Source organism: Sinocyclocheilus rhinocerous, unplaced genomic scaffold (genome assembly GCF_001515625.1).
Source record: "Sinocyclocheilus rhinocerous isolate Xijiao unplaced genomic scaffold, SAMN03320098_v1.1 scaffold1252, whole genome shotgun sequence".
Classification (NCBI taxonomy): Eukaryota; Metazoa; Chordata; class Actinopteri; order Cypriniformes; family Cyprinidae; genus Sinocyclocheilus; species Sinocyclocheilus rhinocerous.
Genome location: NW_015640452.1, coordinates 1,001,914 through 1,026,103, shown reverse-complemented (window position 1 = coordinate 1,026,103; position 24,190 = coordinate 1,001,914). Strand labels below are relative to the sequence as shown.

General features: G+C 36.4%; 1 protein-coding gene across 1 annotated transcript; it reads right to left on the bottom strand.

Moving 5' to 3' along the window:
• Nucleotides 1–3,271: 3,271 nt before the first annotated feature.
• On the bottom strand, nt 3,272–24,190 carry LOC107752891 (alsin-like). Its single transcript, XM_016568965.1, has 33 exons — nt 23,896–24,190; nt 23,553–23,698; nt 20,431–21,765; nt 19,120–19,288; nt 18,917–19,013; nt 18,336–18,413; nt 18,037–18,225; nt 16,743–16,914; nt 16,444–16,633; nt 16,302–16,367; nt 16,047–16,209; nt 15,830–15,961; nt 14,695–14,823; nt 14,564–14,587; nt 12,599–12,669; nt 12,100–12,166; nt 11,818–12,017; nt 11,518–11,583; nt 10,833–10,931; nt 10,034–10,201; nt 9,838–9,949; nt 9,615–9,692; nt 9,367–9,494; nt 8,505–8,669; nt 8,112–8,229; nt 6,932–7,089; nt 6,526–6,642; nt 5,480–5,656; nt 4,938–4,983; nt 4,783–4,844; nt 4,539–4,688; nt 4,322–4,418; nt 3,272–3,980 (listed from the first exon to the last, which is right to left on the bottom strand). Exons 1-33 carry the CDS (start codon nt 23,916–23,918, stop codon nt 3,942–3,944), a joined length of 5,031 nt encoding a protein of 1,676 aa, XP_016424451.1. The 5' UTR covers nt 23,919–24,190; the 3' UTR covers nt 3,272–3,941.

The following is a 24,190-nucleotide window of genomic DNA, read 5'->3' as shown; positions in this document are numbered from 1 at the left end:
ACTGGAAGAAGCGTTATTATGGATTTATATTTTGGTCAGAAGTGACAGTTTAAAGTTAAAAATGTCTTAATACATTTGTTTCTTTCAAACAGATTTTCACTTCACAAGATGTTAGTTGATGGACTGGAGTCATGTAGAATACATACTGGATTATTGTGATGTTTTTATCATTTGTTTGTGCTCATTCTGACGGCACCCATTCACTGCAGTGGATCCAGAGGTAAACAAGTGATGTACTGTTAAATTTCTCCAGATCTGTTCGGATGAAAAAAAAAATTCTCATCTAGATTCTGGATGGCATGAGGGTGAGTAAATATTCAGCAAATTTTCATTTTTGGGTGAACTATTCGTTTAACTGTAATAATGTCAGAGCTAAAATCCAGGACATCACATTGCTGATAGTCACAGGTGTTACTTGACCAATGCTAATGGTCTTAAATTGAACCTCATTCATTCTTTCTATTATCTATATTATTATCAATTCATAACTATATAAGCAAGGTGACAGAGAAGAAAACCACAACACAAATTTTATCTTGCAGGTATGGAATGTTTATTGAAGTAGTGAAAGTAGTATGCCAGAAAACGGTTTACAAAAACAGTTTATTCATTCCTTTTTTTATGACTTCAGTTGCACAAATTGTTGTCAAACTGTGTTTGACAAATTAATTTTCAAGGTGATGGTCACATTTACAGAAGATCAACAATGAGAGTACAAGTAGTTTATCAAAACCAGTAACCTTCTGAAAAATAAAAAATAAAATACAATAAAATCAGCCTTTGTATTTAACAGAAAAGGTGCTGTTGTTTTTATGATCATCGTAAGCAATACTTCAGTAACCAGTCTAGCCAATGACAATGACCTAACTAGTGACAAACCAACATTTGCGAATAATGACACCAGCTAATAATTGGCTGGTTTTCAACAAATTTAATAACAAATTTATGATTTTCAAAGATTTTTGAGAATTTTGCGCAAATTATTGTGTAAAGTTATTGTTTGTTTAATTTCTTATTAGTAAGTCATATACTGTATATAAACATTGAGCCATCCTGCTCTCTAGATTTTGGCAATCAGTCATTAAAAACCCACATCTGCCAACCAGATCACAACAAGCCTGTGTGACATCAGCAAAACTCTTTCAGTGCATGTTCAAATGTACAAAAGATGCATTCAGAGGAAAACACACACACACACTCTCTCTCACAAATATACAGTACTTTTTCACAAGTTCTTGATCGGCTTGATATAAGTGAAATAAGTTCATTCATGAATAAAGGCATTCGTGAAACAAGCAAAATGTAAAGGTTATCGCTAGTTTTGCCATTGCAAAATACTACATGCTGAGGTCCTTTAGGGGCCCTGCCATTGAAATTATTATTCCCTTATTGCATAGTGTTGAATGCCACATTTTCAGTCAATGGCAAAAATACATAAAAAATATGACTTTAGTCTTCAGTGTATTAGTTCTAAAAATATCTTAAATTCACTCTGGTACAGTCTAATAAGACTAAATAATATAATTACAACTAAATCAAATTTCATATAGTGAAAAGCTTCATGTCAGCGTGCTGTCATGCTGAAATGGAAACCTCATTTGTGACCCTGGTCTTAAGTCACTGGGGTATATTTGTAGCAATAGCCAAAATACATTGTATGGGTCAAAATTATTGATTTTTCTTTTATGCCAAAAATCATTAGGATATTAAGTAAAGATCATGTTCCATGAAGATATTTTGTAAATTTCCTACTGTAAATGCATTAAAACTTAACTTTTGATTAGTAATATGCATTGCTAAGAACTTCATTTGGACAACTTTAAAGGCGATTTTCTCAGTATTTTGATTTTTTTGAACCCTCAGATTCCAGATTTTCAAATAGTTGTATCTCAGCCAAATATTGTCCTATCCTAACAAACCATACATCAATGGAAAGCGTATTTATTCAGCTTTCAGATGATGTATAAATCTCAATTTCGAAAAATTGACCCTTATGACTGGCTTTGTGGTCCAGGGTCACATATTCTCTCAGAATATCCATGGTGTTATAATCAGATGGATTATACAGTTACTTTTTAAAATACATCACGATATATTATCTGACTTCAATTAGGAACTACATTATTTGTTCACCATTGCAAGTCACCTTTACATGTGGGGGGTTCAATAACACCATTAAGTCACAAATCTCTACTTGCAGTTTATAATGCCTACATCGCAAGACTTCAAATGTATTTAAAAACACTGCAACCCCGCGTAATGTGCAAAATGACAACAAAACCAGTAACCCAATAAAAAGCTACTTATTACTAGGGATGCAGCTATAGGATTTTTTAGTACTGATTACAAGTTAACAGTAGTTAACGATACTATAAACTTTCAGTAGGGTGACAGTAACTATTTTCAAAGCTTCTGCATTAACAAGCTACATTTTCTAAAAACTGATGCCACTGCTTTATAACAGTGCAATTTAACATAATAATAATACATGCTCTCCTTGAATGCCATCTCTCTTTTAACCCTCTACCGCACGCATTATGATAGACCTATAGAAAAAAATATTTGACTCTTTTTCTTTTCTAAGAATGGCTTAACTTGAAGTGCTGTAAAAAATGTTTTTGAAAAAAATATTATTTTAAGGTACTTTATGATATGTTGCCATATGTCAACAGCATACAATAGTGGATCTAACTTAGAATAAGTGTAAGTTTACTTATAGTTCATATTTTTCCTCAGAAATGTTGTTTGTGTTGATTCAATTGGTGCTATTATAAGCTTTAACACAATACTTACTTATAATTGACACCTTATACATACTTTCCAACAACTTGTGCTTTTATTTATTCCATTCTTTTTTGCTGAATAATGATTTATAATTTTTTAATTTCATTATTAAAAGAGGAAGAGAGGAAGACTATGAACATGAGCCCCCCCCAAACCCCCAATAATCCTTGAAAGATCACCTTTTTTAATGAATTAAACTTTAAAAAGCTGTTTTTTTCATCTGCAGGAAGAACTAGCCCCCCCAACCCCCCCCCCAAACTGAAAATTCAGCTTTGCATAACAGAAATAAATTACATAACAGAAAATTGTTATTTTAAACTGAAATAATATTAAATGTAATTAATATTACTGTTTTTTTTTTTTTTACTGTATTTTGATCAAACACATGCTGCCTTGGTACGCACAAGAGACTTCTTTCAAAAACATTAAAAATAAATCTTACTGACCTCAAATGTTTCAGCAGTAATTTATGTATGTATAGGGGTTCTATAGCAAAATATTTTAAATACTTCTGTTTATCGCTGTTGCTTATATAAATAAGTGTGGTTTTAGTTTATTAGTTCTATATAGAGTAAATGTATTTGTTCAAGTTACTGTCAATCTGAGACAATTCATTCAAAAACCCTTATTGTTTTTTTGTGTCATATAAGCACTGCTCTGATACAATTACATAGTTTCATCTGATTATATTAAAATCAGAGTATCATCATTAGTTTGAGTATCAGTATATAAGTCAGAGGCAGATTGATACAGAATATAATATATAGCAATATGAGTGTCGGTTATTACTGAAACTGCATGTAATAAACTTGTGACACCTGTTGAGTGCTTATTCTGCGATCTTATATAAAACAGAAAACGTCTCTTTTCTGTCCAGGTAATATGGGTGTTGAAATGTACATGTTTCTCCAAGAGGTAACTGAACTGGCAGCCAGATGGTCAATGTGAGAGTCTCAATAGTTATAACAATTGAAGTAATCTCTGTAGAACAGTGCTTAAGAGAGATGAGTGGAAAGTGAGCTTATTTTTGAGACCTGAAATAAATGAGCACATCTTGACTTGACCTGTAATCCGTGTCTCTTTAAATGGCACCTGCTCCGTAAGACTGTGCACAAGTTGGCAAAGCTGTGGCTGCACCGCTCGCAAACCAACCCCTCCTATGTCGTCTTCTCAAGCTGAATCTGGTTGTAGCAGGCCTAAGGGCAGAGAAAGAGATTAAAGTAAAACATGGAAGAGAATGAAAGGGGACTAGTGTGATGAGATTATCCTTAAAATTCATTCAAATCCTTAAAGGTTTTAGCTTTACAAATAAAACTTTTGGTTCGTAAAACCAGCCCTCAATATTAAAAGGGGTCATGTCATACATTATTTATTCAGTTTCAAGTTTTTAAATTTACATCAAGTGATCAAACTCAGAATTTGTCAAGAATTTTAAATGAACAAGGTAAAATTGATATTCTAATGTCATAACTTTATGATTTTAAAAGTAGTAATGTTACTTGTCCCTGAAGTTGTGTGAAAAAAAAGTCATTCTCACTTTGAGAGTTGTCAACATGAATCCAAGCTGTCCCAGTTGTAGACTTCCGTCTGTAAGATCCTCTATCAGACTCACTTCAGAGCCCAGGTTTCTGATCCTACACATTCACAAGCGACAGGTTCTTTACATGGGCAGACAAACTGCACATACATTTATGTTTCAGCTGATAACTTCATTGCAATGAGGTCTATATGCAGTGAAAGGTTTATAAAAGTACCGTGCGCGGAGCACCACATAGAGGAAGATTGGAAAGAGGTCATCCATGCACCACAGAAACTCTTTCCCAAGCAGAGCCTGCACATCCTGAGTGACCTCCTCAAAGGTCAGCTGTATCACTTGCAACTTGTCTGAGGGAGTGAATGCTGTGCTGTAGAAGCAAAGAGAAAAATAAAAAAGGAGATTGCTACTAAAATGTTCCTGTTGTTGTTTTCTGCCTTTGTTTCACACAAGACTGTCTTTACCTGATCTGTTGCAGGGTTTCAACAGCAGTGGCAAAGCAGGCATCTTTAGTACTAGGCAAGACCTGTCCATTAAATTCAATTGAACCAATAAAGTTATATATTTTACCAGCAGTGTCATTACTGATTAGTTTCTTAGGAAAGACAGAAAGCTTTACCTGCTTTTTCTCTCCCAGTACAGAAAGAGAAACTGGCCAGAACTTTCTGGAAAACAAAAAGACATTAAACTCAAAACTGTAAAAGCCACCGTCCATTTTATAATACCTTATAACCACACTTTTTAATTGTTATAATGCATTATTCACTCATTTAAATCCCCATATAAAAACACTGCATTATAAATACAGTCTTGTGTTGACTGACTACTGTGAATAGTGAAAGTGAATTGACTACTACTAATGCATTTTTGCAATGCCTTACCAAGGACATGATATTCTGGTGTCCAGATATAATTTGTCTTCATTTTAAATAATATATCCATTGTTTATCAACCAAACTTCTTCTCACGATATTTTCATGATATGTTCCATTTGAAAAGTGTGTTTGTGCTATATGTTTAAGATAAATGCCAGTTGGTTTGATATTTTGAATTCAATACAATGACTTAAGTGCCCAAATACTTTTAAGGGTCAGTATAATTGTATCATAAACACTGTTATAGAATAATATTTCATATGGTACTGTTACTTTTGTCACTTACTCTTGTACTGCAAGGAAGGCTAGAAGAGCAAGATCAGGCTGTTTGTTGAGTCTTAACACACAGTTCCAGTATACCTCCTCCTCTCTCTCTTTCTCTAGTGTGTAGAGGGTGAAGAGAGGAGGGTAAAGCCTCGGCAGCAACACCGGCAGGAGAAGACTTGAACTGCTCACTATCCAACTGCAGCACACACAACACAAGACTGTTATACTTTCAGAAAGTAACTATATCTATTTGTATACATCTATTTATTTTCTGTGGTAAGAACAAATGTAATACTTTTATTCTGCAAGGATCCATTAAAATGATCAAAAGTCACAGTAAAGGCATGCACAATGTTACTAAACATTTCTATTTCAAATAAATGCTGTTCTTTTGAACTTTCTATCCATCAAGAAATCCAGAAAAAAATGTATCACGGTTTCCACAAAAATATTAAGCAGCAAAACGGTTTCAATATTGATGTTTCTTGAGGAGCAAATCAGCATATTAGAATGATTTCTGAAGGATCATGTGACACTGAAGACTGGAGTAATGATGCTGAAAATAAATTACATTATAAAATATATTAAAATAGAAAACTACTTATTTTAAACTCTAGTAATATTTAACAATATTGCTGTTTTTACTATTTTCTGTTAGATCGGTCTATACCAGTGGTGGGCCGTCAGGGCCAGCAAAGCCTTCTCTGCTGGCCTAAACACTATCAGAATCACTGATTTAGTTTTAATATATTTTTTCATGAATGTGTATTAAATTATTTCCAATAGTCTATTCTAGTGCCCTGTTATACTGCATTACTGTGTAATATTTATGGTTTCTATAGCCGTGGCATCATTATGATGGTATGAAGAGATGGATTAATTAATGTAGGATGCCACTGAAGGCCTAGGTGTAAAATGCACGGCCCGCCACTGGTCTATACACATACAAATAGATGATAGGTAGATAGATCAATATAAGTAAATGCAACTTATTATAATGCAACTTAAAAGTGCAAAAATCAGAAATAACAAAACAGTAGTTCAGTCATAGTGACGCTGTCTTACCCCTGCTGTGGAGTTTCTGAGTGTGTACTGCTGTTAAGAGAGTCTGTGCCCTCATCTGAGGAACTGGAGGAATCCAGAATAAAACCTCCATCCTCAGGGAGACCAGGAAACAGAAACCTGCGGCAAATATTTGTAACACAAATATTTGAAAAACAACGGCCTTAAAAGGAAAATCAAGTAATATCCAGTGGTCTCTGAGACTGTAATGAAATGAACAGTATGCCTCATTATTACATTTAACCGAGTTCATTAAGTAATAAAGTAGTAAAGCTATAAGAAAAACAGAACCTTCACAATGAGTAAAATGCTTTCTATGAGCTTTGCAAAATGCTCTGCTGGCTTTTAAAGCACTAGGGTTTCCTGTAACTCATACTGAAGCAATCACAGAAAAGCCGGAATGTGTTACCTGACTATTTGAAATATGCGTGTTAGGTATGACTGGATCTCCTCCACTGCCTGCTGTAGGAGGCGTCTATTGGAGCCCACACCAACATAGGTCATCCTGTACACAGTCACAAGGGTCTCCAGCAGCCAGCCCAGTGGGTAAAGCGGGGTATCACAAGCCTAAAGAGAGTCATTACACCCCCGCCCCCCAAAAAAAGTAGCAATACATTTAAAAAAGTATGAATCTACACTACTATTCAAAAGCTTTGGGTGTCAGGTTTTTTTGTTTTGTTTAGAAATTTATATTTTTATTCAGCAAGGATGCATTAATTGATCAAAAGTGACAATAAAGACATTTATAATGTTACAAAAGATTTCAAATATATTATTTAAAAAATTATTTCTAACTTTCTATTCATCAAACTTTCCTGAAGAAAAAAAAAACATATTGCAGTTTCCACAAAAATATTAAGCAGCACAACGGTTTCAACATTGATAATAATAGGAGATGCTTCTTGAGCAGCAAATCAGCATATTAGAATGATTTCTGAAAGATCATGTGGCACTGAAGACTGGAGTAATGGCTGCTGAAAATACAGCGTTCCCATTATAGGAATAAATTACATTTAAAAATTTAATAATAATTAAGAATTACTTTAACTTGCAAAATATCACAGTATTACGGTTTTTATTTGATGAGCATTAGAGGCTTCTTTCATAAAAAGACATTAAAAAATCGTACCGACCACAAACAGTACTATAATTACACTATGTAAGAAATTATTAAACCCGATAGCATTTATTTTAAAGAAAAATAGTACACATTTTACAACATCAAAATCAAGACGAAAACTATTTTAAAGAGACACTTTATGGTTGTCACATGTTAGTGGATCATGTCCACCTGTGGTTACTGTGCTAAGACACCTGTAATTTATATATATGAAGTCAGTTATCTTTACTAAAAATCACCTTGACAACAGTTTGTTCAAAGTAATTGCAAAAATGGCTCAGAAAAGTAGATTAGTTCTGAAAAACTATAGCATCATGTGTTTGCAGATGCCACATGGTTTGATTTTTTATTTGATCTAATTCAATGACATTCTTTATTGTGACCCAAGTGTCCAAAAGTGTCCAAAAGCTTTTTGAGGCATCTGTACAGCTGTGCAGACTTGGTGTTAATAAGCCTTTGGAAGTCTCACCTTCATGAGATACCGACGGATGTTGTTGTAGGAGTCTGCAGTAACAGGGCCCACATGTTGAGGAATCACCTCAAGACTCTCCAGCATCTTAGTCTGAGATCGGCTCAGCTCATCTGGACTATAGACAAACATACGTCACTGATGATTTCTTCACACTCTGTTCACTTACATTCATGTGCATATAAACAAAGAAGTTTTGTCTTTTGTGTACCAAAGTTCGAGTTTGGTAAACTATTGAATTAGTATTTATTTCATTTTTTTTTTTTCAAGAACTCATTAAACCCTTTAACTATATGTTGCAGAGTATAAAGCATTTTGTATGTTACAAGCCTAGTGTGATCACACCTTTACTTGTTCATTCTTGTGTGTGTGTGTGTGTGTGTGTGTACATACCGATCTCTCTGTTGTCTGCGTCTGGCAGTGAGGGCGATGGCGATGCTCTCCCAGGATTTCTCATACACTCCTTCACCAGGAGTTTCACAGCCTAATCGGCTCCAGCACTCATCAAACACTGCCTTCCACTTTTCTTCTGCAGGCACTGCGTGTTGACCAGCCACGCTACACACACATACAAACACAGATTAAAAAATACTTATAAAGTGACGTGACATGTGGCCAAGTATGGTGACCCATACTAGGAATTAGTGCTCTGCATTTATCCCATCCTAAGTGTACACACACAGCAGTGAACACACACACACTGTGAACACACACCCGGAGCAGTGGGCAGCCATTTATGCTGCGGCGCCCGGGGAGCAGTTGGGGGTTCGGTGCCTTGCTCAAGGGCACCTCAGTCGTGGTATTGAAGGTGGGAGAGAGCGCTGTACATTCACTCCCCCCACCCACAATCCCTGCCAGTACAAGACTCGAACCCGCAATCTTTGGGTTTATTTATTTTTTATTATTTGGCAACGATTCATATCATAAGCTTTGAACATATAAGACTGATAACCATCTAAAACGTAGAACATAGTTTGCTGGTTTAGACACTGCACTCAGGGTGCAACAATTAAGGTCATTAAGGCAACAAAGGTAAAAAAAAGTCTGCTGTTCTTTTAATATAACTTTCAATTTCCAGTCACCACAAAAGTTACCATCCCCCCTACACCCCCTGCCGGTACGAGACTCGACCCCGCAACCTTTGGGTTACGAGTCCGACTCTCTAACCATTAGGCCACGACTTCCCGCAAAGTATATGCATGACGCATATAAATATACAGTAGGCCAAAGAAAGCATTGTTCATGACACACTTACGGAATCTTTCTTTCTCTCCTCAAAGCTTCAAAGGGTTTTGTAAATGTTCCAGCCACTCTCAGACCAGCTCCCCAGTGACCGTCAAAGACCCCATCCAAAGAGTCACCATTAGGCATGAACAGAACGCCCTTCACATCCATAAAACCACAGGAGATTCAAATATACAGAAGCATTAAGATGCACAAATCACAAATATGGTTTCTACAAATTTACTGTTGCTGGAAACGGTCACATTATTTCAAAGACACCTTTCCACACAGAGTCCAGTCTTCTGAAAACTCGCCCTCAAAGACAGTGTCATCATCACAGAGAAGAGACCCATTGCCCTATATCAGACAAAAGTCATCGTAAGTTGCTCAAATAATAGTACATACAGTCTCTACTAGTGCCCAACCAGCGAAAGAAGTGTATATTTAATATAAGCAAATTACAGGCACTTCAATGCAGGCATATAATAACATCTCAACTGACCATCATCTTGTTATTACAGAAGTTTCCTTCATAATACAATCCAAACTGAGTGATAACGACTCCGTCTCCATGACGCTGATCATCAAGCCACATTCCCATGTATTTCTCTCCTCTGGGAGATATGAAAAGAAATGAATGAGTTGCTTATGCAGGAGGATGTTTAAAATCTCAAATTTGGTAACTACAATGTACATACCTGCTGAAGTCATCGCACACCCCATAGCCTGTTCTCTTCCCTTGAACCCACTTGCCCACAAACACACTACTGGAGGAAGGAGAGGCCAACTTTCCACTCCGTAACATGCCGTGACCATGACGCATGCTGTCCCTGAATGAGCCCTCGTATACCTCACCTGAAGCATACCTGCAAAAACACAACAGTCAGACCATGGGTAAGGTACTAGATGGCAATTCTACCAATTTAAGATGTTCAGGGTCCCCCATTAACTGATAATGTTTCAAAGAGCTTTTTAATACACACATTTACATAACTATTACCAAAATGTGCCAAAGCCATGAATTTTCCCCTCCTTCCAGTGACCTTGGTAACGCTCAAACTTGTTGAAGGTCGTGTTGGGCATCATAAAATCTCCAAATCTAAATGAGAAGAGAAATGGTGAGTATAAAAACATACATAGTACATTTGGGGTTGGTAAGATTTGTAATGTTTTTGAAAAAAGTATCTTATGTTCATCAAGGCTGCATTTATTTTAACAAAATACAGTGAGAACACAGTCATTTTGTGAAATATTATTACAATTTAAAAAAAACTGTTTTCTATTACTAGAATTGTTAAAAAGTAATTTATTCCTGTGATGTCAAGGCTAAATTTCCAGCTGTCATTACTCCAGTGAAGCATACCTGCAAAAACACAACAGTCAGACCATGGGTAAGGTACTAGATGGCAATTCTACCAATTTAAGATGTTCAGGGTCCCCCATTAACTGATAATGTTTCAAAGAGCTTTTTAATACACACATTTACATAACTATTACCAAAATGTGCCAAAGCCATGAATTTTCCCCTCCTTCCAGTGACCTTGGTAACGCTCAAACTTGTTGAAGGTCGTGTTGGGCATCATAAAATCTCCAAATCTAAATGAGAAGAGAAATGGTGAGTATAAAAACATACATAGTACATTTGGGGTTGGTAAGATTTGTAATGTTTTTGAAAAAAGTATCTTATGTTCATCAAGGCTGCATTTATTTTAACAAAATACAGTGAGAACACAGTCATTTCGTGAAATATTATTACAATTTTAAAAAACTGTTTTCTATTACTAGAATTGTTAAAAAGTAATTTATTCCTGTGATGTCAAGGCTAAATTTCCAGCTCTCATTACTCCAGTCTTCAGTGTCACCTGACCTGATCATCTAATGTGTTGATTTGGTGCTCAGAGACATTTTTTATTATTACCAATGTTGAAAACAGTTAATTTTTGTGAAACTTAATATTTTTGTGAAAACTACAATTTTTTTTTTTTTTTTACTTAATACTTCAATGAAGAGAAAGATCAAAAGAACAGTATTTATTCAAGACAGAAATCTTTATAAACATTATAAATGCCTTTATCTGTCACAATTTAATTCATTCTTGCTAAAAACAAAAACAAAAATGGTAGTGTATATAACAAAGAATCTGCAAGCACAGGTATGTTCATCTTAAACTGTGCATACTGACCCATCCTCCAACCCGTTCTTGAATGTGCCACAGTAAACTGTCCCATCTGGCCACTTCAGGGTCCCTCTGTTTAAAGAAAGGACAACAGAAGGTACAGGTACACGTGAACCACAGTTAATTCAACATGCACCACAGTGGATTCAAAGATTCAAAGAAAAAACGATTTTGGCATGTTAGGCAGTACTACCACTGGTGTTTCCTCAAAAAACATAAAGACATGACAGCCATGCTTAAGTGATTGAGAGAAATATTTGTATTGTATAGTGTGAAAACAAACAGTCATTATGGGCATGTACTCACTTGCCGTGAAGTTTGCCTGGCAGCCAGCGGCCCTCGTACGTGGCATCTTTGAGTCGGCCCTCTTTGCTGAAAGTGTAAGTGGAAGTACGTGACGCAGGAGGTTCACCTTTCTGGCTGCTTCTAGACACACGTGTCCTCCCGTTCAGGCCTACAGCAAGCACGTCCTCAATGGCCTGGTTAATGGCTCTCAGCCACTTCCCCTACCAGAAAGCCAGTGGGCGGCAGAATTAATGCCAAGCAAATAAACTTCTCAATCAAACTCTGACTGCATCAGTGCATTACCTTTTCCAAAGGGGACGTTGCCAGAACAACAAAGCTATCTTCAGGTGTGGTCAGTTTAAGCCCATGTCTAGTAATGACAGTCATAGATTAAACTGGGGCAGAAATGTAATTTGTTGCAACTTTCGTCCTGGAGGGCCACTGTCCTGCAGAGTTTAGCTCGAACCCTAATCAAACACACCTGAACAAACTAATCAATGTCTTCAAGATCACTAGGAGGCTACAGGCAGGTGTGTTTAGATAGGGTTGGAGCTAAACTCTGCAGGACTGTAGCCCTCCGGGACCGAAGTTGCCCAGCCCAGGTTTATGGGGATTGATTTTTTTTTTTCGTATAGGCACAACAGTGTCCTTAAAACTTCCATACAGCAAGTACAAGACCATTCCAGACCATCTAACAATTAATGAAATGTCATGTGCTAAACTAAACTCTACTAAAATAGCAGAAAACTGTTTGAATGAAAGATAAAAGATGTTGAGATCTTTACTTTTTGAGTTTACTTACTGGCCCACACTTTCATCTGAGATGGGCTCCACCCACAGTGTAGCAAGTGGATAGACGTAATGAGATGAGAACTGTAGAAACAGAGAGAATTTAATCAGTTACATATAAGCAAACCACTCCCTCATCTGCAGTACATTAAGAAGGGAATAAAACTAAAGCCTTTGCTCTGCTGCTGCAGATTCATGAAAAGAACATTTAAACAGCAAATACATCTAATTTATGAATAAAACAGGTTTGCCTGAAAGACAAAAAACACATTAGCCATATTAAACACTGTCAGTTCCTCAAGGAGCTTCACCCACCCATTCACACAAACACACACCCATGTGCCTACATAAGAAATATGATATGATCTCTTGAACAAGGGAATCCACACCCAACACCCAAACATATTACTACAACTGAGGCATAAATCAACAGTTAGAAAGATCCATTTTATTTTATGGAAATAAAAAGTATGCAATGAAACAATATGATATGGTATATGATGTGCTATGACATGATATGATTGTATGTAGTTGAAGTAGTGCCCCTCTGAGGTGTGTGCCCAGTAAAAGCTTGTGCAGACAAGGGAGGAACTGAAACTTTTAAATGTTATTGTCATTTTCAAACCTCTGGCAAAATAGACCAAGAAGAAACACAGACCAACCAAGCATGCAGAGAAAACAGCAGAGCATACACAGTTCAAGTTTCAAAAACCACAAAGCAATATGAGGCAATATGCCAGCATACCTGACAGACAAACACACACACACACATTGGGTTTTTGTGTTTTATGACGACTCTCCATAGACATAATGATTTTTACATGGTACAAATGCTATATTTTCTATCCACTAACCCTACCCCTAAACCTAACACTTACAGAAAACGTGCACTTTTACATTTTCTCAAAAACAAAACATTATTTAGTATGATTTTAGCAACTATTTTCTCATTTTGTAACCACAACATAAAAAACTGCAGGTTCTACTGTGGAGACATTTGGTATACCTGGACCACACACTCACACACCTGAAAACAATAAATGATATAATTGTAAAAATTTAAATGGAGCTTCAGTGTTAAAAATTAAAAGCCAATTGTTTAAAACCAGGATCAAAATGATGTCTCAATGTTGCCCTAACTATTTTGATTCCATTTCTGGTTTTCTGACATTTTACAGATGTAGTACTAGTATTATTAGTAAATGTACCATTATAGTTTTTATTAACATTTTGAACTAGCTTTTATCTTTATGTTTTCATTTTTCATTTTAACTTTTAATAATTTTATGTACTTTTGTCATTTTTTTTTTTTTTATATTTCTATATAGCTTTATTTTTATATTAGTTTTGGTAAATATTTTATAAATATATTATATATTTGTTTTATTGTATTATTTCAGTTATCTGCCAAAGCAACATTAAAAATTTTTTTTCATCTAACATTTGTATTTTATATAAGCTTTATTTCAATTAAATGTACAATAACAATGCTGGCTAATAATGACAGGGAGAATGTGCTGCAAATGACAAGCTAGACTTGAACTCATGTTGGCACACTATCTGCCAGGCCATGTCTTCTACACGCTAATCGGTTTTAAACAAGTTTAAGGTTGGGCACAAAATATTTAGTACATAAAGATTCCACATTAAAGCAAGGTTTTCATTCACACTACCATCTTTGTTGCCCACTCTTTCCATAAACCGGATTACAACATAGCATGACTCTACATGCATCTTTCCTCAGCAGAATAATGAACTTCAGTTAGAAGCCAAAAAAAAACTGCAAAAGAAGCCAGCTGATGATTCAGAAGGGAGAAACAAAAAGGCCTTAGCTTGGGAAACTTCCATCAGACAACAACTTCCACGTGGATATTTCAGGCCTCATATAGGCTTTTTGTTTTTAGGCTTTTTCAATGTCTCAAGTCTTAAATTACACACTGATTCTGTGAAGGCAGGAACTGAAACACACAATACTCACAAGTTTCTTTGATGGAATAGTGCCCTGAATGAATGAAGACAATAAAAAAAAGAACATGAAAAAAATGAAGAAAAAAAATGAGTGTAATGAAAATAACAGGGTGGTAAAATTTTGTGTTAAAATGAATTAACCTGTGCATGAACCAGCACATCACTGAAGAGGATGAACCAGCTGGCAGAGAATCTTCCAGCGTTCTGTAAGGCCAGAGCTTTATTACTGCTCTCACAAACCAGACGACGAGATGGCTTACGCAGGGATTCCTGAGAAAGAGAAGATCACGTAAAGAGAACTCCACACATGCAGACACATCACATGTACACATGCAGACACATCACATGTACACATGCATCTGTTCGGCCACACACAGGTTTCCACATCAACTAAACAGAAATGTATCTGAAACTTCTGTGGTCATATCTGACACTGTTTAGTCTTGCAGCATGCTGAGCAATTCAACTTCATTACAGGAAATAGTAACTAGGTCAACTTAACCACATTATACAGTGGAAGTAATATACTGTACAGTCGCAAGTGCTGCTGCCAGGGTGGGAAATTAACACCAGCCAAACCCTGGTACATTTTCACGGTGGCAAATTATTTAGCATTATGCGTCAACCACTACAGCAGGCCAACATTTCTTATTATTATTTGTTTATTAAAACAATTCTCAGATTGACCCAGAAACTGTTGCTTAGTAAAGACAACATATGTGGTACAAATTAAAAGTTAATCTCATTTGCTTCTTGTTTGGATATTAGTAGATTGTTACCGCTCAAATGTACAATGCAAGTACTCTTCACACTCACTCACTCATGAGGGTATTTTCACACTTGCTATATTTCTCATTTCTCATATTTAAACTGTGTTATATTTATGTGAATGTTTGAAGCATCAGCTGTCAAAACTTAATATGCTTTGTGTGTTTGCTCAATTTCATTCACAAATGAATTCTTTTACTGTTTCTTGAGCAACAAATGATCATGTGACACTCAAGACTGGAGTAATGGCTGCTGAAAATACAGCTTTGCAAATACAGGAACAAGTTTTAAACTACATTCAAACAATAAAAAAAAAAATTACCAACCCAAAACTTCTGAATAATGCACATAGTCCTTAATATATAAGAATGCTGCTATACAACAAAAACAATGGCTATGGGAGCTGTACAGTGATCTGTCAGGAAGGTACTATCATCAGAAGCCAGGACTGCAACTATCTGCCTTAAAATTAAGTGACTGCAACAAAAGTTCACATTCTGCACCATACCGAATTCTTTCCTTTGAAGTTCCTCCAGAAACTGAAAGTGGCCTCAGCATCTCTTCTCTGCTTGCTGACAAGACGAGCTAAATCTTCATATTTGGAGCAGCCATTCTGAAGCCATTCATATTCCTCAGTGTTCTAAACAATAAAAGATTATGTTATGTATTTTTAAGCCACTTTAATTCCTTTAAAGAGCACAATGAGAATCACATCATTTTCTTACCACTTCAAAGCAGTGGGCTAGTTTCAGAAGTAATCTGTTATACCCATGCAGGTGCTGCAAAGGCATATAAAACAAGTTGACTAACAGATCATAGGGTGATGTGTTCTTCTCCTTGGGCTCTAGCAGAGTCTGTATCAACTCCAGTTTCTTCCCAAAGCATTCTCTGAAGAAACAAATCATGCATGACCAAATATATTATTTGCATATATTATAATGATGCCCATAGATAATACATGAATGATTATGACAACGCACTGTGAGGGCTTCAGCAATGACTGGAATCCTCCCATAACAAGAAAGTTTCCTACTGGATCGCAGTACCTGAGGAAAAACATCATCACTGGTGTTATCATAGAGATTGTAAAATATAAAAGGTGATAGTTTGAATAGTACTTACTCTTTATATGTGTCCATGAAAAGGTCTGTGTTCTTGATCAAGACCAGTGTTTTGATCACTTTTCCTCGCTGCAGGAAGTTGGTGAGGGATACTGAGTGCTGTCCTGTCAGATGGCAAAGCTTGCTGAAACTACCGGCCATCCCTTGAAACAGCAACATTGAGGACTGACCCAGAGACAAGGCCAAACTCGCTACATTATGGCAGAGCAGATACAATCCATATCAAATTATAAAACCCAATAACAATCCATTATCCAAACAATCCAAAATGTGCAATGAGTAAATCAATCTGTTACATACCACGGGCTAGCAGGGGGCTCAGGATTTCGCTCTTCACCTTACTGAGGGTGCAGTAGAATTTCCTCTCTGCCGAAGCGAGTTCATGGATTGTAGCTATGAAACCCATTGCGTTCTGATCAGCCAAGGCCAAACAATTCAGTCCTCCCCCAAACACTTTGCTCACATAGCCAATCTAAACAAAGGACACAGCCAATTTATAGTAAATTGCTGCTTTACATAAAACAGTAAATCACAAACATTAAAATGAATGCCATTACCTTACATTATGTATATCAACCAATCACTGATACTTGCTGGCAAAATTATTAATAAGCAACTTATTATTTATATACCAAGTTAATATTTTGAATTAATTTTTTATATTTTAAGTTTTCATTTTAATTTTACCTTAATTTGCAGTAATTTTATTATTTTGTAATTTTTATTATATTTAGTTTTTAAAAAATATCTATAAACTTTTATAACTCTTTATAATACTTTGATTTAACTTTGCTCACATAGCCAATCTAAACAAAGGACACAGCCAATTTATAGTAAATTGCTGCTTTACATAAAACAGTAAATCACAAACATTAAAATGAATGCCATTACCTTACATTATGTATATCAACCAATCACTGATACTTGCTGGCAAAATTATTAATAAGCAACTTATTATTTATATACCAAGTTAATATTTTGAATTAATTTTTTATATTTTAAGTTTTCATTTTAATTTTACCTTAATTTGCAGTAATTTTATTCTTTTGTAATTTTTATATTTCGTTTTAAAAAAATATCTATAAACTTTTATAACTCTTTATAATACTTTGATTTAGTTTTTATTTCAGTTTAAGCATTATTTTTATTTCATTTAGTAATTTTTAGTACTTCAACATATTTCAGTTGACAACATTTCTAATTTTCGTTTAGTTTAAGGTTTCCATCTAATATTTATATTTTCTTTCAGATTTATTAACAAAAATAAATCTAAAAGTTATATAATAGTTAGTTATATAATAAATCTTGCAGTTTATTTTTTAGATATCTTTTGGAATGTCTATTTTATTTGATCATATTTTGTTATTATTTTGAATATTTTTTTCCCCCTTTTTCTTTGCTACTAATTTTGTGGTATGTATTGTAATGATGTACTCTGTGTACAACAATCTTCAGTGAAGTAGGATGGCATCAGCTAATTTATGAGTTTATTGTGTAAAATTAATAAATGTGGATGTTATTTTACAACACAGCCTACACGCAGTAAAAAATAACTGTATCAACAGAATAAACTTTCATAACGGTCTGTACGAACATTCATGCAGAAGGGCAGATGGGTGGGCATCTGGGTGTAGGTCCCGGAGAGGGGATGAGCAATGTCAGTGTTCTCCAGCACCCGCTCTCCGCTGTAGTACAGTATGGGCTGATAACAGTCTCCATCAGCCAGCAGCAAAGTGTGCGTTTGTCCTGCTGCCACGTCCCACACACGGATACCCTCAGAGATCTATTGTCACACAAAAGCACATTCATTTTTATCCAGGGAACTGCACATTAAAAGGGAAGGTCTGCAGAAAAGGTGATTGCATATCATGAAAAATATTAAAGGAGGTATACCATGGTGAGATTAGGAACTGTGCTGGGAGCATTCATACGACCCAGCTGTCCAAATTTGTCACTTCCCCAGGAATAAACCTGTGAGAGACAAGAAATACACACTTATTGTTATGAGGAAGAGGTGACAGAAGAGAACAGACCATTTAGGGATCCAGATTTGTAATAACATTGTAATAAAAAAGTATATAAATAAAACTAAAATAACACTGGTTTAAACGTTGAAAACAGACCTAACATAAGCTACAAGGTGTTCAATCAACTTCATTGTCCAACCTAAAGTTTTTATAAAGCAAACAATCCCATTCAAATGCAGTAACACAGTTTTCTAATAAGAAAATAATACATTAATATTAAAGAAATGAGACCCAGGCTGCTGTTACATCATTTGCAAGGCTTTATTGGATAATTAGTAATTTCCTCATAGATATACAGTCTTGTACTTTGAGTCTTTTTTTTATATATATTTGTATGTATAGTTTTGCTATGAATCAGTTCAGGCCTAAAAGTCTTTACTGAAGGATTTTGCAGTCACTGTTGCAGCCTATAATCAATTGGAGAAATATTTTGAAGTCCCTCCCTACCTGACATTGAGCTGTCAGTGCCAAGGAGTGATTTGCTCCAGCAGTGATCTTGACAACTTCCTTTTTACTTAAGCTCTTGATGCAGAGAGGCTGTAACCTGTAAGGGTAAAAACCAAAATATTTTCCCAGTCATGCACTGTGGTCAAGGACATGAACAGTTAAACATAAACAAAACACTTATGTGTTTATGGGCTCTGTTGTACCTGGGCAAATAGTCTCCATGACCTAGCTGACCTTCCTGGCCCCTCCCCCAACTCCACACCTCAGTGTAGAGGGAAGGAAGGAGATTTCTGGATTCTGAGGTAGAAGTATTAGTCACGGCACCCACTACAGTTCTTAAATGGTTGGTTCGATGACTAACAGAAGGTGACACTGAAATTCAACAGCATATTAAAAATGTTCCTCATGCATATGACCAAATAAGTCAAATTTCTACAACTGTAGAAATAGTTTTTAAAGGGATAGTTCACCCCAAAATGACAATTCTGTAATCATCTACTCACTCACATATCGTTTCCAAACCTAAAGATATTTTAAAGAAGTTTTGATGACCTTTAACTTTCATTGTAAAATCTCAAAATATCACATTTTGTGTTCCACAGAAAAAAAAGTAAGTCATACAGGTTTTGAACAACATGACATGAGTAAATGCTGACAGAATTTTCAATTTTGGGTGAACTATCAATTAAACGTTCACTCAGTAACTTCTTGTCTTGCTGTCCAACAAGACATCTATGAAGATCAATAAGACCAATATGGATGCAACATCATGCAAAAGAAAAGCTTTCAGTAACCAATGCCATTGTAGAAATACCCTGTGTGCAGTCATCCATGATTAATTTCTTCTGCGAGCGAAAGTGTTTTGCATGAAAGGGGGTCACCAAGTTAAAGTACCAAGATAAAGTAAGTAGTATTTGGCAGGTCATGATTTACTATGTTCTTACCAAGGCTCAAAAATGTGGATGCTAAAGCCAGCTGACGAAAAAAATGTGCTGCATTGCTACTGAAACATTTACATTCATTTTTATTGAAAATGTAAGTTTTTTTTTTTTTTTTTTTGCATGCGATGCATTTCTACACTGTTTTTGCGGATTCTGCAAATGTCTCACCAATATATTGATATTCAGCTGGATAACATAGATAAGGTTTTTCCAAAAATTACTGAGAGTACTGTAAAAATGTATTGAAAACTACAACCATTATTTAGTAATATTCTAGATGGTATGCCATTGTTTTCAAAATGTTTTTTATGAATTTAGGGTATTAAATCATAGCTGTATAATTTCCAGCTTGTTGCGAATATTATTTTTTGTAAAAAATAAATTAAATTAATAAAAATAAATACTTCACTAAAAAATTGAAAAAACTGAAGTGAAAATATTGTCTGGGCAACTAAAAATATAAACTACAGAAGAAAAAGCCCTGATCAGTCTATGTATAATAAATTAAATGTTATCGCCCCTGATTTAACATTTTATAAACATTTTTCATATAAAATTTGAGGTTCACAGTACCTGGAGAGAAGCCAGGTAAAGACCCTCTGTGATTATGTGCTTCAGTGTCCTCTAAAATGATGTCTGTCAGACTGGTGCTCTTCTTGCCTTGAAGAGGATCCGCTGGACAGAAGTCCATTCCAGCGGGCTCTCCTCCTTCCTCACAGGACTCAAATAAACATCCATTGCTAATCACAAGGTCACTGATGCAAATGCCTCCATCCACACTTGAGTGCTGTGAAGAATCGTCAGAAGTGGAATGCTTCCGGTCTATGATACTATCTGACGCACCGCGCTGTCTGCCAGAAGCTGTGATACTATCAGTTCTACTAAGTGCTGGTGAAGAGGGACGTAGTGTAAGCTCATCACTTTGGTCTGACCGGAAAGGACATGTAAGTGATGACTGACGGCTCGGAGGATGGGAACCTCCCAAAGAGGCGGCCTCGGCCTGCTCAGCGAAGGTCTGGTCTGAAATTCTTTTGAGGTAGTCTTTCAGAGCTTGCTCATCAGGGTAGGGAGTGCTTTTGGTTCGTCGTAGACGTGGATGTCCAGTCTCAGTTAAAGCAGGGTCTGGCTGAGCCTCCTGGCTTGTTATATTTTTCTGAGATCCGACTGAAGAACCTAGGTCTTCGCAGATGTTCTTCGAGGTCAACGGGGATACTTCGAAGTGGGGCGAGGAGTTTTTGCTTTGCGGTGTCTGAGCTGGAGAACTCTGTCCTGACCGTCGACCTTCTTTAGAATCAGTCAGTTCCACTCCAAGTGGGCAGTAATGCTCATCAGAGATAATAACATGGTCATCCTTGTCAATCATGGTGTAAAGGCTCTGCTTACACTGCCCACATCTATCCCGAGCTTGCTGACTGACCTCTGGGGGAGAAAGAATCTGAACCAGAGCCAGGCTGTGAAACCCACCACAAGCGATCTGAACCACATATCTTCCCACAAGATGCTCCACTTTCTGGGGTTTCCATACCGGGAATACGCTGGTGACTAGACCCAGCTGGTAGCCACTACCCCAGGCCCACACCTCATGCTTCCTTGACAGGGCCAGAGTGTGCTGCGCTCCACAGGCCACATTCAGGACTCGGACCAGTTGCGGAGGATGGGTCTCGCCATCCACCACACTTACGGGAGTGGGACTGGATACCTGGTCCATTCCAGAGACACCACACTGGCCATGAGAGTTTTCCCCCCACGTGTGGATGAGGCCATCCTCCGTTACAGCAGAACAGTGATAGCTGCCCGCTGACACAGAGATCACACGCTGACCGCTCAGGGCGCTTTCTATAACAGGGCCAGCAGGCTGAGATTCGAGTCGTTTCCACGGCTGCTCGCCAAAACTATACACATGCCCATCTAAGAGAAGAACGTATTGACATGTGACAATTAGACAATTATGTCCAAGAGATCATTTCATGAGAAAACTTTCTCATGAAAGTTTCTAGAAGAGCATTATTTGTAACCCTGCAACATAAATGGCTGTGTGCAACTTTTTTAAGGTGGCTGCCAAAAAATATTAATCACTGTCCACATGTACATGCCTATTTGGTGTTCACTAGACCAGTGTTTCCCAACCTTTCCTTAGTCGCGGCACCCTTTGGAAATTTTAACAAATTTGCGATGAGCATGAACGGTATATGAGTGGAGCACTCACATGGGCCGTGAGCGACTGAGCGGAGCACACACGCATAGAGCGGGATAACACGCAGAGCGTCACACCACGTGAAAGTGAAACCTGAGCGGTGAACTAATTTTCGGCAGCCGGAATTTCAGTGCATCTCTAATTATTGGCGACATCAGAAATGGATATTATATAATAGCTGCTTTTTTGAACATTTTAGCAATTTAAAAATATTAAAAAATAATTTTTTGCGCGGCACCCCGGTTGAAACACTGCAATAGACCATTTCTGTTTGCAAACAGTGACGTTTTTTGTGGGCGGAGTCTATCTGGTGGCAGAAAATGACAGTTTTAAAGTAGCAGTCTATGGAAGCCATGGAATAAAAGAAAAAAAAAAAGTTAATTGAGTTTATATTTCAAAATTCTGACTTTTTTCTCACAATTCTGAGATTATATCTCACAATTCTGATAAAAAAAAATTAACTCGTCATTCTCTTTTTTTTCCCCTCAGCTCAGAATCACAGTTTATATCCCACACTTCTGTCGTTTTTACCTCTCAGATTTGACAAACTCACAATTAAATCGAGTTATAAAGTCCGAACTAGGAGATATAAACTTGCACTTGCGAGAAAAAAAGTCAGAATTGTGAGATAAAATAGGTAAATGTTATAGGTTTAAATAGCTTTTTCATGTTGTTAACTGTAGGCTAATAGAATATGTCCCCTATGACCTGCATATGTGAATATTATGTAGACCTACTGTTTAAATCAAATTTATACTTTAAAAGTAGGAGTTTTCATCTATAGTCTGTCGTTTTATTGTCTGCGTTTAGCTTCAAATGGAGTCTTTGAAAACAATATTCTATTAAAATTATTTGCATTCAGATTCTGACATCCAAATGCACAACAATACATTTTTTCTCTTATTCCATGGATTTTACCCATTTCTCTCCACTTGTTCCCAGTGTTTTTCTGCCACCACAATGCAGCTGCAAGTGACATAACTGTGACGTCTACTCCAAATTGGTCTATAACTGGTGAGGAAATAAGGTAGAAGTAGGATTGATACTAATTCTCAACAACAACAAAAAAGAAAAAGAAAGAATAAATAAAAAATCCTGCAGAAAAAAACAACCTTTTAAAGAGTCCGATAGAGGGTCTAAAACAGCCATGAAAATGTAAAATATTACTGATTTGTCACTGAAAAAAAAGTGTAAAAAAGTGTATCTCAAAGGAATAAATTAAATGATAAAAATAAAAGATAAATTTAATCCTATGATGCAGGAATTACACACCTTGCAGAATCTATAAGCTTTTAAAAACGATGAAGACGCAGTCCTCACTGTGAAAAGATGGATTTCAAAATCTAAATAAAAACACTACGCAACTTTTATGATCCCTCTTATTTTGATAAAATTCCAGATTTTCCAGATTATGCAAGGTGCCTGTAAACTCATGACTGCAGCTGTAAGCGACTGAGTTATGAGGTCATTTCCTCTTCATTTACTTGTCAAGAGATCTGACCTGTCAGCAGAAGTCCATGTAAAGTCCCCAGTGCAGCATGAAGCACTGGCCTGGACAGCAGCAGTCTCTCCGGGGTCACCCTGCAGGAATAGCCCTGCCATCTGTAAAGCACACCTTTCTCTCTAGAGCCCTCCTCTTCTCCAGAGCTGGAACAAACACATTCATTTTTGAACGTGCATGAACAACTGATGCAAAGAGCTGGGTAAACATCCTTCAAAATTATTTTTGCCTTCAACTGGACGGGAAAATAGCATGCCGGTTTGTAACGAGACGAGAGGGAATAAATAATAACAGATAGCAAACACTTACATAGTAATACATTATAACATAAATAAGCACACACCTGCTCTGTTCCTCCATCAGCATGATTTACTCCATTTTAGACGGTGTGACTCTGGCATCCAGCAGTTATTTAAACGGACTTCACAAGCGAAAGTAACTGACTCACACACGCCCTCACTCACACTTACAAGCACTCACGAGATGTTTTATTTATTTTTTTAATCGAAATTCAGCTTGTTACACATTGAAACCGCCCAAGAGCGTATTTACAAAACTTTTCACATCGTTTTTAGTTAGACGTGACATCCTTCAGTAGCTTACGGGAGAATGGCGCTCCGCTTTTGATATCTATGATA